At 34.0% G+C, this 19,297-nt stretch overlaps 1 protein-coding gene across 1 annotated transcript; it reads right to left on the minus strand.

Moving 5' to 3' along the window:
- Positions 1-2,641: 2,641 nt before the first annotated feature.
- LOC115230188 (homeobox protein engrailed-2-like) lies at positions 2,642-6,552 on the minus strand. Its single transcript, XM_029800398.1, has 3 exons — positions 6,364-6,552; positions 4,465-4,642; positions 2,642-2,862 (listed from the first exon to the last, which is right to left on the minus strand). The coding sequence occupies exons 1-3, from the start codon at positions 6,550-6,552 to the stop codon at positions 2,642-2,644; spliced, it is 588 nt and encodes a 195-aa protein (XP_029656258.1).
- Between the last annotated feature and the right edge of the window lie 12,745 nt (positions 6,553-19,297).

The raw sequence follows: 19,297 nt of genomic DNA on the forward strand, positions 1-19,297 counted from the left end.
ATCTTATTATTTTTAGTTTTTTGTCTTTTCTTCTGTACATTCAGCACACAAAAAACAGACACCACCAAAAAAACAGCCACCACCAACAAAACAGCCACCACCAACAAAACAGCCACCACCAAAAAAACAGCCACCACCAAAAAAACAGCTACCACCAGTAAAAATAAGGGTCAATTTTAATGAAATTTAAACATTTAGTCACAGAAACTTCGAAACCTAAACCAAGATATCCCGGACTTTGGGCTTTAGATGATGAATTTGATCACGACCTCCACGCTTTGCTAAGTAGTTTTATCGAAGTGAAATATGTCTCCGGAAATAAAGTACAACAATATTTCTAGAGAGTTAGTTACTTTCAATTTCGTACAAAAACACTTCTCATTTTCAAGGTTACGTCTCTAGATACCAAACAGTCGCTTCTCTTAGAGAAGAACATGTCACAATCGTTTTTTTTGGACTTTCCAACGACGTAGGAGAATATTATATCAACAGAACTATACTTTTAATTGGTAACAGAATTATAAATATATTCTTAGGAAACAAACCATATTTCAACAACGAGAAATATAGTTATGCATATAAAGGAGGTTATCATATTTGTAGAAGCATATTTCTTAATTTTCCTGGAATTGCAAATGTAACAATGAAACAATTCAGGTATCTGCTTTACGGAGATGACAGAGTTATAGACTTTGTTGGAACTGGTAATCAATTCATAGCTAATATTTAGCTACCGAATGCGATCCGAATCCACATCCTCTAAATTTGGCACCCCTTATTACACTTTTTGTATGTTTTGTCATCGCTATGATCGCATTGGCTATCTTCTTAATTGTGAAATTGTACAAAAACACTTATCAACAAGCAAACTAACATTATGAATATCTTCTAACATTTAATTCAGGCTTAATAATTCTAATTATTTTAACTGTAATTAGTTCCAAAGCCTCTCAATAAGACAAGACCGTTAAAAATAAATTGTAAAACCTCATTTTAGCGAAATCACTTATTCTATTAATAAATAGGTTCTCAGCAATAATTTTTTCGAGAAATTATTTCTAAATCGAAGTGAAAATTGGAAGAATTAAATCAAAAGTATTAAAAATCGAGAGCATTCGAGATCAAATGTTTAAGTAGAAAACAAACGCAAAATGCACAACTTATAATTAGACTGCTATTAAAGAATAGTGAACGTCAAATCTTGTGTGAACACAAAAAATATTAAATTTAATATTTTTACATGTGTTTATTTGAAATTCTTAAAAATGAATAAATCACACGATCTACAGTTGTTAGCATGATGGAAAGTCGAAAACGCTCATGGTTTTTTCAAAAGAAGGAAATAATCGAATTTTATCATAAAAATAGACATTACACACACCGCGATTTATCCATTTATTTCAATGTTTCTCTGGACTGTATAAACAAAATTCTGAAAAATACTGAACGAATACCTACTTTTAAAGATGATCAAAAAATAAAAAATTACTTTCCCAAGTCTCAATCATTCGACAAAGATCTATTTGAATTGTTCGTTTAAAAACGATCATTTGGATTTACAATCAATGAATATCTTTTGAAGTCTATATCTTTAAAAATGGCGAAAGTTTGTAATATTCAAGGATTTCAAGCAGCAAATGAATGGCTTGAGAAATGTAAAAATCGATATTGAATTGCTTGCAGTGCTTTATGTGGGGAAAATCAATTTGTTGAAACCTCTGTGATTGAAAATTTTACAGAAGGCCACAATAGAAAATTAGAACAATATTTAGGGAATTTACATTCCTAATCCAAAGGATCCTGTTGGCCGTTGTGCGTGGGAACAGCTGTTCCATCCGGCTTGCTGGCCGATTAATTTCTGATTAATTTAACTTTCAATTGGAGATATTTCTTAAAAAAAATATGTAGTGTAAAATGTAGAATATTGTTCAAAAAATATTTTTAATTTGGACAAAACTGGATTGTTTTTACACTTTTGTCCAACAGAACATTAACTCTTATTCGGACAAAAATCTGTCTAATAAATCAATAAAAGAAGGAGTAACTGTTATGTTTTGGGTTAGTATGATTGGAGAAAAACTTGACCTATTTGTTATTGGAAAACCCAAAAATCCACGCTGCTTTAAAGGAAGAAGAAATTTAATTAATAATTTACAAATGGAATACACGTCAAATAAAGAGCATTGATGTCATATGGTTATTTCTCAGAATAGCTTATAGAATTGAGCAAAGAAATGATTTTGCCAAAAAATTCTAATTTTATTTGGTACACTCACATGATTTAGAGTTCAGTAACATCGAACTCTTTTTCCCCTCTAAATACAACATCGAAGTTAAAACCCCTTGATCAAGGAATAATGAAATCATTCAAAGACAGGTATAGACAACTCCTATGTGCACACTGATTGAATTTTATACTAATGATGGCAATGTAGATCACGAAAAAGTTACGGAAAAGTTAAAGAAATTCACTCTATTGAATTGCTTGATATTCATAAATGAAGCTTGGTTAGAAGTATCGGAATTGACAATTAAAAATGTTTCGTAAAGCTTATAATTAGATTGTTATTTTGATATAAAAATAAGAAAATTAAAAAATTTTCCATAATTAATATGTTTTTCCTAAACAAGTAAATCGTAACTAATCCTTCCGATCTTTTGAACGAGCGATCATTTTGCGCATTTTCATTCTTCTGTTTTGGAACCAAATTTTGATTTGTTTTTCACTGAGTCTAAGCTGCTGTGAAATATTCCACCTCCGTTCTCTTGTTAGATATCGGTTTGTTTCAAATTCTAGTTCCAGTAATGATATTTGAGGCCTTGAATATGGTTTTCTTCTAGCATGTTCTTGTCTCATGTTTTCTAAAATATGAATGTTTGTATAAACCATTAAAACTGGAAATTACTTTGGGAAGTTTCTCGTGTCTTGGAAACTCAGTTAGTTGATTCTGACAGTAGTCACTTGGTCCCTCACAATAAGCAAGTTCTGAAGGCTCGTTACATTGTGATGACATTTTATTCAGTTCAAAGTAAAGATTATCTTCATTGTAGGTTTGAATCGACGAATAATTATTGTTCTCAATATTTTGATTAAAAATCAAATTGTTATTCCAACAGTCGTAGCAGTTATGGTTTTCAGTAGTGTACAAATCATTATTTGAATGGAAGTATGTAAAATTTTCTGGGCACAACTCATTATTGTTGTTCAAATTGATGAAATATAAATAATCTGAAGGTTGGTTGTTCATTAGTCAAAATATCGGAAACGTTGCAAAACCAACCTATTTGACTATAAATAAAGATTTTCCATAGAATGGCAATAAAATACCTCTTGAAATCTGATAACAAAGTCACATGTTATTGCGTCTTTCTGAATCTTTTAAATATATATTTTCAAATGCACAGTTGTGTCTTTAGTAAAATACAAATATTAATAGACTAAAAACAATACAAGGACAGGAATTATCTTCAACCAAACCTAAAAGATGTGATATTTATCACAATAAGGAAACGGAAGTGTAAGCAATTAATAATTACGCTTTGAACTTTACTGACCAAAACATTTAAAGTAATAGATTGTCATAGAAACCACATAATATTGTGATAGTGAGGCAATTATACTATCATGTGAGAAAATCTAATTCGGAAACAGATCATCCAATTAAACATTTTATCAAATTATTCTCCTTTCTATGAAAGAAAAATCACATCCAACTTATTGTTACTTTTTCAGAAACAGAAATAATAAAGCAACGTCATCCCAACTAATAAAAACTACCAAGAGAGATATTGAATTGTACAAAAATGCAACTCAATCAACAAGATGCTTGACTACGCTCATGTCAATATTCGATGGTAAACTGCCTAACCCGACTTTAAAAAACTAAAAGGGAGATTACTATTGAGAACAATAAACAATTAATTTACTAAATGAAATCAAGAAGTAGTTTTACGCCTCTTTTTGGCCAGTCTAAAACAATCCCCAAAAGCCTTTACTTGTACATTTTCTTAACCTTCTCCTCGCCCAACGACAGCAAATATTTGACCTCCCTCGAATTCTGGTCCATCTTCTTCAATTTCCTCTACAAATGACCCCCGTCAGTACATATTTCCCCTTTATCTGCTCGAGCACACTCGAAGGCACTTGTTTCTTCACATCAGATATGGCCGCCTTCAACGCATCCTTCAACGGCTCGCACGGCACTGGATTGGCCGGTTCCATCGTCAAATTCACACGGTACAATTCACAGACACTGTCCGTGCTGATGTGTCCCCATTTGTGACATTTTATACACCGGACATTCCTCACTTCTATTCCGAATGGACGGTCCAACAATTCCGTGTTGTTTTTGGCGAATCTAACAAGGTCGGGGAGATTATTACATTTCTCGGGGAGCGTTGTACTTCCTCTGCCATTCGAATTTTACTTCCACTGCGGGTTCCTTGGGATTAGTCACGAATTACTGACTTCTTTCTCGACAAGACCTGAGGGAGGCTCGTACAGAAAACTGATTCCGTAAATTGCTTTCTTATCGCCTAACAGAGCTTTGTTTTCCAAGTAATCTTGTTCTCGCTTGTACTGTTCGATTAGATTCTCTTGCTTCTTTTTATCGAATGCAGCTTGTTGTTGCGCCATCCAGATCTGGGTTGTTTTAATATAATTTTTAATACTTTTTCAATGTTTTCTGGATTCTGAGGATGAAAGAACTTTTTACACATGTAGTTGTGATAACCTTTCCCCATTTGTACAACACGACAACAACGACCACAGGAATGATTTTATTAATAATTTATTAAAAAAATTAATATTATTAAAAATCATTAATATTAGTTAGTTATTAACAAAATATATTCCTTAAGTTGAAGACAGCAAGAAATTCTGAACATGTTGTAAAGTGCAATGTCTTCATCGGATCTAATACATAAGGAGTTAATCCTATTAGAGAAAGAGATAATTCATCTCCAGGTCACCGTCAAATAGAATTGTTGGTTCAAAGAGCATGAGAGGGGATCACCTAGAAAAGATTAATCACAGACTTATTTGGTTATCCAAATGATCTGGTTAAGAAAATGTATTTCTATCAAACAGAAAAAGCAAATTGCTTTTAGTTACTCGTTTAAGTGTGATATATTTGTGCCATATACACTGAACAAAAATAAAAACTGAGTATATGGAAAATATTAACAGAGGAATTTTTGTTCAATTATTCCTTATTTGTAAACATAAAAAGCTTCTGATATTTTCGATGCAGTTAATCGTTTTTTTAAACAGAAGGTACACTTTACTTATGATAGATCTATTGTGGCAAAATCTTAGTGCACGCACCACAAATGGAGCATCAGCTATGTTGGTTGTAACTAGTTTTTAGAGTACAATCTGTCAATCCAAATGAATGAAAGAAATTGAAAAATATATACCTTAAATTAATGAAGTAGATCTTGAGCTTTTTTCAATACTTTTTCCGTAAAAGTTTATGACTTAGCTTCAAATATTCAAGAAGAATTTATTGAATTAATAAATTCTTGCGAGTCAAAAACCTTATTTGCACAATTAATTGAATTTTGGTGTAAAAAGATATCAAAACATTATATAATCAATTTTTGCTTTTGTGTCCGACTACTTCAGGCTGAATGTTGTTCATGATATTCGGGTGTGTCTTTCGTCAAAGGATCCAGAAATCGATAGATTAGTGGTTGATAAACAACGCATCGCATTGATTAAATATTTTTTCCCCTAACTTGTTCTCTTTAAAGAGTGCTGACTAGTCAAAAAAATATATCAGCCAAAGTTGATTTTAATGTCATTATTTAGACTAAAGTGGTAATAGTGATCAATCAAAAGTGTTATAAAATGTAGAAATATGTTAATGTGTTAATTACTACATTGCCTTGAGATTCCTATTCAGATAATCCCTAATAGCAAATAAAGTAATCAAATTACCAATTGACGACCATCATCTTTTGGACAGTAGTCAATGCTTGCTGATAAACAGATTCGTCCGTACTCTTCAAAAACTCCAATATCAACGCCTTTCCCCCCAGTCTATCAACCGCCCTACCCAAATGGAGAAAATAGAGACAACGATTTCCCCAACGGATAGACGGAGATGTAATTCCCAATGTCATGTATTGCCACTGCAGTCGTCAGGGAGTCCTCATTCGCTCGGATCAAATCAATCAAATCCCCGCCTTCAAAACTCCCCAAAATAACACCTGAGAGTCCCATATTCATTCTCGTTGAATTTGGTCGCATTTTCCACCCAGAATTTATCACTGGTGTGCACAGGCGTCCACTCCAGTCGTCCTGATCGAATTTCCGTCAAGTATTCGTCGAATGAACTGGAGTGCCTGTGGAGTGCCAACCTTATTTGCTGAATGAACTCCTTCAATGTCCCAATGAGGAATTCGAGGTCCTGCATCAACTCCTCGTCGTCGAATGACTTTTCTTCCATCACCTCCAACGTCCTGATCACTCGCGGCTGGAATATCCCCAACAGAAGGTTCCTCCGTTGCCCCGACTCGACAGACTCCACGGCAATCATATTCTGTCATAGCAAAGCACAACAACTCTGAACAACGAGAGAATCACCCGCACTACTTTTTCCTTCACAGCCAATGCCAGAATTCCCCCAATCGCCGACACAAGTCCATTCTTACTGCAAATGAGGCACACCAACCAAACTTGAAGGCAATTTCCAACGCGATTTCCCTCGTGAATGACAGCAACCACAGACAGTGGATCAGTTGGTACTGAACTTGGAAACTGCACTTACACGCCAGCATTTGTCGGACTCTGCCAAATACGCACAGCAATAAACGTGGTAATAAAATTGACTTGGACCACCACATTCCGGAATTCCTCCACTTTTAAAAGATTTTGGAAGCATTCGATGAGAGGGGAAAGAAAGTGGACCTGAAATCGACTCAAATCATAAATTACGGAATTTCTGAGCCGATTGTTGAGAGATTGGAAGAAAATGTTGATATCCGGGCATTCACGCAGGTTCGGTCGTAAATTATTATTTTCTGGAGGATTTTCGCACTCTGTGATTAAAACGTGAATTTGGTTGGAATTGTGGGTTATTTGGCAATACTTGGATGTATATGAACTGGTCGTCCCTGTTCAGAAGGTCTGAAAAGAAATTCAGGATGGTTTCTGGGTTCACTCGGCAAAAGGCCGTGAAAAAGTCGCATCGTTTTGGATTTTCCTTTGATTAGTCCACTTTGGCGAACAACCTCGATTAAGTCGTCGAGAAATGTCAAAATGTACTTTAAAGTCTCCTGGATTCCAATTTTGTGTAGAATGGTGAGGAATGTCACCGCAAACTTGCCAAATTGGACACAAAATGAACCTGGTTTGCATTTTGAGTCAGGAAGCACTCCCTTTCGTTCGGATCTGTCAGTTCTTCGAGTTCGACAATGAAGCAGTAGTCCCTTTGGTCAATAGAATTGATTCTATATAGTTAGATCCCGGAGATTGCACTCGTAGTAAGACTTCCAGTCTATTTTCAAGGATCTTATTCTGTCTACATTATCCTGGTATAACATTATATCGGCCATGTCTGCGTATTACAAATATTCTTACTTTCGAATGTTTCATATCGATTATTTGTAGTCATTGTGGTACAACAAGAAAAGCCACAAAATTTTGTTAATTTATTTAATTTTAAAACTACTGATAATGTGAAATAGCAAATTTATATAATAATAAATGTATGAAATATGATATTAAATGTACTTAATTATGAAACAATGTCTATTAAGCATTCGAAACAATTAATGAACTAACAATCCTACCTTCAATGTCAGAGTCTGAAAAGTGGCTAAGAGGCACCTTCTATGTACTGATCTCGAAAAATACCAGGGCTCTATATGCTGTCTACAGGAGGACTAAAGTAAAACCGGACTGACGAATACACGGAATTATCGCCTAATACTGCTTCCCTCAGAATCTATACATTATGGACAAGGATTCGCAATACACAAGAACCACACCTCCAGACTATATCGATATTGGAAAGTCAGCGATAGGATCAGCGTCTTACAACTACGTACAATCTCAAGCAGCAAGTCGAGGAGACTCACGTCAATTGTCAATGTCTACGCGCCACACAGTGGACGTATTCAAAAAAAATCCAGAAGAACTTGATATCTTCTATGAGGATTAGGAAGGACATTAACAGACCTCGGTTCTTCGTACTTTCTGTTTGTTGCCGGGGACTGGAATGCGAAAGTTGGAACCCGTAAGGGAAACGAAAGTTTTATTGGCCATCACGGAAGAGGAATCAGAAACTATCCAGGAACTGTTCTAGCTGAATTCTGTCGGGTCTTTGACCTATTCCTATGCAACACGGTTTCCAGCATCCCGCGCGTCACAAAACGACGTGGACTGGCCAACGACCCTCACCGACCGCAGGGTCCGTCAACATTTTCAACCAAATTGACTACATCGTCTGTCGAGCCGGGGAAAAATCGCTTCTCCGAGACTCAAGGTCTTATGGAGGTGCAGCTACTTACAGTGATCATAAAATTGTCTCTGCCAAGTTGCTATGAAGACATCAATTGACCTACGACGAAGAGGGCCCAACGCTGATGTAAGGATAAGGCATAAAATCGACAACTGTGCTCATCTACGCTGGTCAGAGACAACTACCAACTGTCAATCATGAAATCTCTTGGAAACATAAATGCCGAACTTTCTCCAGGAGGTGCCTGGGCGGAGACAATGAAAGGGATCCTCTGGCAGCCGACGAGGCAATTGGCTCCGGTCGCAAGTACAATGGAAGATTCATCACAAATCCCAAAGAGCAGGCTGAATATATAGCCTCGTATTTCGAGAGTATATTAACCGCTCACGGAGAAATATCCGATTACACCAGCGGATACACCACTCATCTCAGCCTACCTATCACCACCGGTGAAGTATCAACTGCAATAGCCAAACTTAAAAATGGCGCTCCTCTGGACCGGATGGAATAATTCAGAACTGTTTAAATACGGACCGCCTGCACTAACAGACAAACTGGCGGAGCTACTCCATGGTATGTTTATGAAAAGGAATTCCCGGTCTTGATTCCGGATTATTAATACCGATCCAAAAGCCTAACAAGCAGGCTGGGCCTGTCGAAAATCTACGCCCTATAATCTTGCTAAACACCTTACGGAAAACTTTGGGATTAGTTACACTGAAACCGATAAGGAACAGTGGACAACTATCTATCCCCGAGTCAGAGTGGATTTAGGACAGGAAGACCACCGCCGATGCTGTTTGGGCCACAATGGTACTGCGCTACACAGAGATACAAAGTGCAACAACAGTAATGGGAATACAGTACCGGTCATATGTTTTTAGACATTCTGAAAAAATCCCAGTGTTTGATTTTTCTAAAGAAAAATCCAATAAAATAAAATTTTTTAGTAAGTATTATCTATATTATTATATATTTATCATTTTCATATCTTATCTTCGCTTTATCTTCGACTTCTTCATATGTTTAAGGATTTTGTCGAAATTGGCCCAGTCATATGTTTTTAGACATTTTATTTAAATTCATTATATTTCAATAAAATTTATACTTTTTTTCTATTTTTCGTATCGGAAACGTGTTTTAAATTAATTTGAAAGCAGTATGCCACGACTTTCTGTTGAACAGCGTCATAGAATTGTTTTTATGCGAGAAAATGGTCATACCGTACAGGAAATATCGATTTTACTTGGAATATCCAGATGCGCCGTAAATCACACTTACCAACGGTATTTGGATGGAAATGGGTTTTACGACAGACCAAAATCTGGAAGAAATTGTATTCTTTCGGCACGTGCTCAAAGGAATCTTGTACGTGAGTCTCGACGTTTTCCCAAAAAAACAGCGAATGAAATCAGAAAAGACCTAAATATTACGGAAACCGTCAGTGTCGAAACTGTACGAAGAATCTTACGCAAAAATGAACTTTTCGTAAGAATAGCAGCCAAAAAACCTAGACTTTCAACTAATAATATCAAGAAGAGAAAAATATTCTGCACTAGAAACATTTCATTCGATTGGAATAAGGTCATTTTTACTGACGAGTGCCGCATCGAATTAATTTCGAAAGCACGAGAATTCGTAAGGAGACCTCCTGGAAATAGATTCAATTCGAACTACACAACGAAAACTCAGAAATTCGCACCTTCAATCATGGTTTGGGGCGGTATCAGACACGATGGAAAAAGTGCCTTGATATTGTGCGAAGGAAATGTAGATTCCGTAGAATATCAACGAATCTTGGAACAAGGGCTTTCTGAGATATATGATAACTTTATTTTCCAACAAGATGGTGCATCATGTCATACTTCACGGTCTACAAAAAATTATTTGCTTGAAAAAGGAGTGAATATTTTAAACAATTGGCCTGCACAATCGCCAGATCTTAACATAATAGAAAATTGCTGGCATTATTTAAAGAGCAAAATCAGAAATAGAAACCCTCAGAACGTTAAGCAACTATGGGAGATGGCAAAAGATGAATGGAACAAGATGGGAGATGATTATATTCAAAACTTGTATTTGTCGATCCCAAATAGAATACATGATGTAATATCGAAAAAAGGAGATGTAACTAAATACTAACTTGTGTTTTAATTAATAAAAACTCGTTTTAACTTTTAAAATTCCAGATTATGGATGTGCATCGTAAATGTCTAAAACATATGACTGGGCCAGTTTCGACAAAATCTATAAAAAGATCAAGATGTCGAAAATACATTGACGATGAGATTGGGAAAAAATAAATAACTAAAAAAAATGGATAATGCTTAATGAAAAGCATTTTTTTAATAAGATTTTTCTTTAGAAAAATCAAACACTGGGATTTTTTCAGAATGTCTAAAACATATGACCGGTACTGTAGACCTTGTCTAGGGCCTTGACACGGTACGCCGTTGGTCTACTCCTCAAATTACTGGAACCAATTCATGGACCTGACTCTGTCAATTATGATAAGAGTACTACGATCGCAACACACAGCTCAAGGTGCGGTCGGACGGCGTTTTCCGTGAATTCACGTGCAACGTCGGACCCTCAGGGAGACGCCTCTCGCGTTGCTATTCGTGATCTATCTGGAGACGGCACTACGAGACCTTCGAAAATTCTATGCTGGCAATATCGTCGAAATTGTATATGCAGATGACGTCGACTTCGTGTCAGACGACAAATCGGCCTTACTTCGACTCCTTGAAGTGGCACCTGCTGAGCTGAACAGATGGTTCCTTAAAATGAACGTTGGAAAAACCGACCATCGTTGAAATCATGAGGATGGAGAGCAGCTCAAGTGAAGCCTGGCGCAAAAACGAACAAACTTGGTTCTCTACTTGGGGACGGCCATGATATTGTCAGAAGGAAGGCTCTCGCTTGGGCCACGATGAACAAGATAAAGAAAAGAGTGGATCGGCAAACGACGACTCTGTACGTCACTTCGTCTGAGGATGTATGAAGCCTTTGTCAAACCAATCCTGACATATATTCGGCGACCTGGGGAATGTCTAGTACTGAACAACGTGGACTCGATTCTTTTCACCGCAGGCAACTTAGATCCCTACTGGGATTGAACTGGCCTATAAGAATCAACCAGGAATCGCTATACAATAGATGCAGAACTGGCCCTCTGAGTGTGGAAATCGTCAATATGCGGTGGAGGTTATTTGGCCATATTCTACGAATGGACATGCTTGCCCAGCTAACATAGCAATGGAGGGCTACTTCCTGAAAGAGGGATCGAGCTTCCGTGGACGTCCACGTGTTACGCTGCCGGAAACACTTGACGGAGACCTGAAATGTGTGAAGAAAAGGCTAAGGAGTGGTGAGGATCTGGACGAGCTGAGGAAACTCGCTCACGACAGAGGAGGTTGGAGGAGGCTGGTTCAAAGGATTGCTTTTAATGCTGCACGAGTAAAATTATAACTAATATGATTCTACGTATGTTGCAAATAATAATAATACACTTTGACCGAGAGACATTTAGCAGTCTAGGAATTATATGTGACTACAGTCCGACCCCAAAATGGGGCAGCCCAGGGTGGGGCACCCTCGGATTTTGGGGCACCCGCAATTGGGGCACTTTATTCCAAAAGTACATTTTGGCAGAAAAAAAATAAAAATCGATAAAAAATTATGGAATTTTTGGGGCACCATAAAATCATTTATAAGGAATTAAAAAAAATAAAATTATAATAAATTAATTATTTTTTGTTTTATTTTCAATTTATATTTGTATTGTTGTGGTTAGGATTACGAAACTAAATGAAGATTGCTAAAGAAATTTTGAAGAAAAAATTTATCTGAGAGGCAACTAATGAAAAAGTACAACACAAGTAAAGGAACAATATCAAGAATAAACGAAATATTGTACCTTTCTTGCAACACGGCAATACTATTTCTGAGGAATATGACAAATTTAAAGCCGATAAAGATAAATTTGATGATCAAGTCTTTGAAATATTTCAAGACTACGCGTAGATAAATTCGATTTCAGGCCCTATTTTGAAAAAAATTGCCTTAGTTACAGCTTCAAAAATTGGATTATTACTTTTTAAGCCTTCCAATGGGTGGCTTGATAGATTTAAATTGCGGATGAACTTCAATTCAAGTCAATATGTGGTGAAAAAGCTTCATGTGATTTATCTTATTGAAAAAATTATTTTGAAAATATGACCAGAAAGTATTAAAATATGGACCTGAGAATATATTTAATTGTGATGAAACTGCGCTTTTTATAAAAAGAACTCCTCAAAAATCATTTGTTGAACAAGGCGAACCGTGTTTTGGTTATAAACAAGGGAAAGAAAGACTCACTGTTCTTCTATGCTGCAGTTTAATCGGGGAAAACTTAATCCATTGATTATTGGAAAATATAAAAAACCTCGGTGTCTAAAAAAATTTGATGTTCAAGATTTTGGGTTATTGTAATCATCTTCTCAAAATGCATGGATGACTGGAAAGACTTTTATGAGTTGGCTTACACTTATAAATGAATCGTTTTGCAAAAACAACAGAAAAATATTATTAATACTTGACAATGCGGGATGCCATAAAACTGCCGAATGTTCGAACATCGAATTTTTATTTTTGCCGAAAAATACAACGCCCTATTTACAACCTTTGGATATGGGCATAATCAAGATTTTAAAGATTATTATTCCTCTTTCTTAATGGAATTTTTATGTTTTCAAGATTTCGAAAACGATTTTACACATTCTATTGGTAAATTAAATTTGCGTCAGGTTATGATGCTAATTTCAAAAGGATGGGGAAAAATAGATGCTAAAAGTATTGTTAATTTTGGAAGAAAATCGACAGGAACCGTGATTCTTATGCAACAAAAACTGTCTAACAGATGAACATTTACACCCCTCGACATTAAAATCCGGACAGTTAATAAATCGTCTTTTATTAGCAATTTATTAAATTAAAAACTTAAGCATGCTAATATCATCTATATTTTTAATTTTATAATATTTATTTATAAATCTTTTTAAATATTGAGAATAAAGCAAAAACCGATTTTTTTAAGACAAAAATTCCGGACAAATTTCAAAATAAAATATCAATAAGGAATATGCTTTCCTCTTGATTTATTAACTCAAACTCCGAGTTTTCATCGAATTTATTAATTTTCGAATAAAATCAATTGGACTTTATTCCAAATTTTCTAATTTTCTCCTTTTGTTGATGTTTATTTTTTGGTCGATTTTCTGTATCATCCCTCGATAATTCATATTTAATTTTGACCAAATATGTTCAATGGGATTCATATCGGGGGATTGAGCCGGCCAATCGAGTAAATTAATTTTGTTTGCAGAAAAATACTCCTTTGTTGCTTTCGAAGAGTATGACATGGGGCATTATCTTGTGAATATGAAGCTGTTTAATCCCATTTTAATGGCTGATTTTTCCAGATTGTTAGCAAGATGTTTATATATTGTCCTGAGTTTATTTTTCATCAATGAAACATAACGAACCCATTCCAAAATATGAAAGCATCCCCAGACCATAATTTTGCCACCACCACACTTAACAGTTGGCTGATAATTTGAATTTTTGAATTCATTTCCCCTTTTTCGGTATATAATTTTTCTTTTACGTGCATAATAAACTTCAAAAGTACACTCGTCTAAAAAAAGACTGATCTCCATCCTTCATCACACATACCAACGAATATTTTCGATATTTCATATCTTTTGAGTATGTTTTTTTTACTCAACAATGGTTTTTTCTTTGCTACTCTTCAAATAAACCGTTCTTATTCAAATTGCGGTAATTGTTCGCGGGGAGGAAATTACTTTGAGTGATGGTTTTCATTTCTAGAGCGAGGTCTTTAGCAGATTTTCACTATTGGCTTCAGAAAGTTCCACTAATATTTTGATTTCGTTTGTATTGAGTAATGTTGGTCTTCCAGACCCACGTTTTCTATAATGGTTCCTGAGTTTATGTATTTTCGAATAACATCGAAAACGGTCGATTTTCGGAACTCCGAGGATATCAGAAATTCTCCTATAAGAAAAATTTTGCTGGTAATAAGAAATAATTTGTCCTTTACAAAAAGAATCCATTAATTTGTTCTAAAATATTTAAAAAATTAGCTCTTTTAACTATAATAGCAAAAGTGTCCGGAATTTACGCCACTGAAAACACGTTTTATGCTTTTAAATATCGTTTTATAAAACTTTTGTAAATATATTTTTTTAATATAAAATATAGAAAAAAATATTATGCTCAAAGGTTTTTTTTTCTAAATTTGATAATAAAATGACGATTATTAACTGTCGGATTTTAAGTCGAGGGGTGTAGATCAAGTTGTTAACGAAACAATGATGGGAATGCGAAGACATGAACAATAATTTTTATGATACATATTCAGAAACCGAAAAATGTGAAAATGTCGTAGCAAAAACAAAAGATCTGCTTAACAATTTAGAAGAAAAATTTCTAATGTTGCACCAAGTATGCTCCGAGAATTTTTTTGATTTTCGGCTGAAATTGACGAACAATATCAGACAAACTCTACAAATAAAAAGAAAATAACTGAATATTTTAGTAAAAATGTTTTTTGATGTTTATTAATGGTTTAATTTTTAAAAAAAATAAAAAACCCTGTTTTTGGGGCACCCCCGCATTTTGGGGCACTTGGTGCCCCATTTGGGGGTCGGACTGTATACTGATTTAAGAAAGTTTAAACATATGGACTAATCGGAGACCAGAATATTGAAGTTGGATTAAGTGAATGAGTGTTGTTATATGAACAGCCTTCTCCACATACTAAAAATAACAGCTGACATTTTCAGTTATCTTAGACCAGGTGTTCTCAACCGGGGCGAATCGCTTCCCTACGGCAAAAATTTTGTAGAGGGGGCGATAATATATTTAATTAAATATTCGAATTTAAATATTATACAAGTATTTATACATGTTAATTTTAATAATGTTTCAGATTTAAAACGCAAGTACCCAAATAAAATGTCAAAGCCTATTGAATACTTTCAAACTTTAAAATACAATTTTGAAAATAAGAAAACGATTAAATCGTTATTCACAAAGCCAGTACATGATGGTTATTTAAGATTTATTTATATGTAGTTGTGGGTGTGTAGATCGCTTCTTATAAAATTGCTGAAATTATTGAGAAAACTTCCAGTTCTCATACTATCTAGCAATAATTCGATTCGTCGAAGAATTGATGAAATGGGTGATAATGTAAAAGAAATTCTTATTGAAAGACTGAAGCAAAGTAAGTTTTCTTTACAAATTGATGAAAACGTATTGTGGATAGTAGAGCTGTTTTAATGGGATTTGTGAGGTTATTTTCAAATCTGTAATAAAATTTAGGTATTTTGATAATGAATTTGTATTAAATGAGGATTTATTGTTTGTCGAATTATTGGAAACCTGTACGACTGGAATGTCACTATATTCCGTAGTAAAAGTGTTTTTTGAAACAAATGGAATAATATTTGAAAATTTGGCTTCCTGTGCGACGGATGGTCCTATGTCAATGGTTTGAAAATATAAGGGATTTGTTTCTCTTCTTAAAAAAGATTATCCATGGGTCATTACGGTTCATTATATTTTGCATCGGCATCAATTGTATCAAAGATTTTATGTCATGATTTACATAAATCTTTAAACATTGTAATCAAAACAATTAACAAAATAAAAACACGAAGCAAATGTGATCGTCTTTTTAGATGCTGGTGAAGATTTTATTTGACTTTTATTACACACGGAAGTAAAATGGCTTTCAAAAGGAAATGCTTTAGAAAGATTTGTTAATTTTTTCGATGCAATAGTCGCATTTTTCTAGACTGAAGAAGACTTGGTTTTGGCTGAAGAAATCATTTCACGAAAAAATGATATATTCTATTTGAATTGAATTTTTACAAAATTTAATGAAATTACTATTTTTCTTCAAGGAAATTTTGTCAACATGATTGATTGCAAAAAAATAATGAAAACATTTGCAAGAAAATTATTGCTTTATCGACATAATTTTTCTATAAATCAGTTTAAAAACATTTCACAACTATCTGAGATAAGTAAAATACTACTAAAGTTGAGCAGAATTAACAATATCATGGGTCTAACTAATAATTTTTAATAAAAATTTAATGTTTAATTTGATTTATTGTTTTATATTTTGACTTTTGAGTTATATACAAAAAACAACCAATTAAAGGATAATGCACAAAAATTTTTAAATTGTATGTGGACAAAATATCTAAGGGGGCGATGAACAAAAAAAGGTTGCGAATGCCCGTCTTAGTGAAAAGATAATAATAGTCGTAATTTTTATCGAAAAAGTGGTCGGATGGACTTGGAGAGTTTATGTTCTTGGCTATTTTATTAAGATTAAAACGTAAATTCTTTGAATTACATTTGTCTGGTGATATGAATGCATGATTCTTTTTAGTTTTGTCGAGAAAAAAGTGAAATTTATTTATTTATAACCCCCAAGCTTGCACAACATGGCAAGCCCAGCACAAACAGTCACAACTAACTAATCAAATGAAGGAGCAAGGAACGAAGGGATTGCTTGTGCCGATCACGATCAAAAAAAAAGTGAAATAGAAACATTAAAAGTATTTTTTGTTAAAAAAAACTTTTTAGAATTAGAGCTGAATAGTTAAAAAATTGACCACAATAATTCCATTAATAATGTTTAATTGGTTCCATTAATTTATATTGTTATATTCATCGATTACTCTCAGCTTTTTGACTAAAGTAGCTAGTTATTCAAATTTTATTACGAAGGCTTAATTTTTATTGTACTCGAATTAATCTTACATATAAAGTGTTTTATTAAAACTAATCTTTGAATAACACACAATGGAGGCTGAAATATCTAAATATAAAAAACTCTGCAAAAAATATAATGCATCCGAGCTTACAATTTCCAAGAGCCAGCTTGGATCTGAAGAAGTTAACCTGAATGGATACAGTCTTACTGAAACTGATCTCAAATGTTTTTTCCTATCTTGGGATGTCGAATTTGTGATTTAACAAGTTAGAATTCTTTGATAAAACTTCAAAAACTCAATTTAAATGGGACTAAGATAGCCGACGATTTGGTTCAATTTTTGTCAAATTTCATCCAAAAGGCGACTTGCTTAACTTCACTGGTTTATAATATTTTCAAATTCTTTAGAGTCTTGAAAATTGTTTGATTGGAAATAAATTGCGTCTTGTTTTAGACTCGCTGAAAAATAAAAAACTTGAAGATTTAAATCTTTCAGGTTTATTGTCAAATCTTATTTATAGGGAATGTAATTAAGGAATCGACCATGACTAGTTTAATTGAGAATTTGCAGGTTTAAAATACACCAATCATTTCAAGCACCAGGAAACTCTTTTGAAACTTACATTGTCAAAATGTTCGATAGAAAACAGTTCTGTTCAATTATTGGCATCTTATTTACGTACTTCTAAGTGTAAATAATAAATAGTCAAGAATCGCTCGATTAAATCCGTTGACCTTAGCTGGAATAAAATTTCGAAAAATGGTTCCGTTTCAATATCAGAAATTTTTATGGTCTCTTTTATGTTTTTTTTTAATTGAAAGAAAAATCAATGTATTAAATTTTGAATGTTTCAATGAATGGGTTTGGATTGGAAGCTTGTCAGAAATTTTGCTTTTCACTGAGAAATACAAATTCATTAAACGTTTTAGATCTTTCCTATAATCATTTGGATTCCAAAAGTCTAAATTTTTTACTAAATGGTCTTAACTACAACAGTTCTGTTGAAACTTTAATTGTAAAGCCGAGTAATTTTATTTAAAGCTTACGGGGAATTCCTTTGATACCAACGGTCCGATCATGATCTTGAAAATGTTGAAATTTTCAACAATGTCAGTTTTATCCAAAGTTGAAATTGATGTATATAAATTTATTGAAATCTTTCAGAATAGTGCAGTCAATTCAGAGTTCGAAAAATTGTACTCAGAGCTCGATCTAAAAAGGAAAATCGAGATTTTCTATGTAAAAAAACTTTTTAACTCAATAATTTTGAAAAACAATAAGCAAATAATATTTTAAAAATTCCTTAATTGAACAAAGAACTGGATGTATGTTTTATTAAAATAAAATTTAATTTGAAAAAGTTCGTCTTTGTATTGTATCATTAATATCAATTTCGAGAATTTTTTTATTTAATGCATTAAAACAATTCCTGATCATTCCTTTAGATAAGACAGTATTCCGTATTGTAAAAAGATCGTATCCTCTAAATTCTATTTTTACAATTAATTATGAACAAAATTTCTCCTTTTTGTTGTAAAAATATAAAGCTTTGTTCGAACAAATATCAATATCGTAAGAAGTAGTCAATTACTGTACTAAAAGCAGCAAATCCAATTGCCCCGAAGAGACCAGGCTTAAATCCGGCTAATTTATTAATACTTGGCAAACCTCTAAAACCCAGCAATCCCCCAGTAATTCCCCCTGCGGCAGTTCCATTGATAAGTTCGCTCTTGCCACGATACTGCGAGAATAGAATGACATGTCTAACGCTCTCAATCGAACATTCAATTCCCGAAAATAGAAATCCAACCACGGAAAAATTCCTGGCATACGACCAAGAACGAGATTTCATGTCGTTCAGTACAGATCGGAAGGTCTGTGTCTGTGAAGTCGACGGGGGTTCCAATCCGACAGAAAAAACGCCAAAAAGTGACCCGAGTCCAAGACCAAAGAATCTCAGTTAATTTCATTACCAGCAAAATAGCTCAAAACAGCACGAAATGGACATGATTCAGTCAGCTGCATGAT

The sequence above is a fragment of the Octopus sinensis genome, unplaced genomic scaffold, assembly GCF_006345805.1.
Source record: "Octopus sinensis unplaced genomic scaffold, ASM634580v1 Contig14830, whole genome shotgun sequence".
NCBI classification, from domain to species: Eukaryota; Metazoa; Mollusca; class Cephalopoda; order Octopoda; family Octopodidae; genus Octopus; species Octopus sinensis.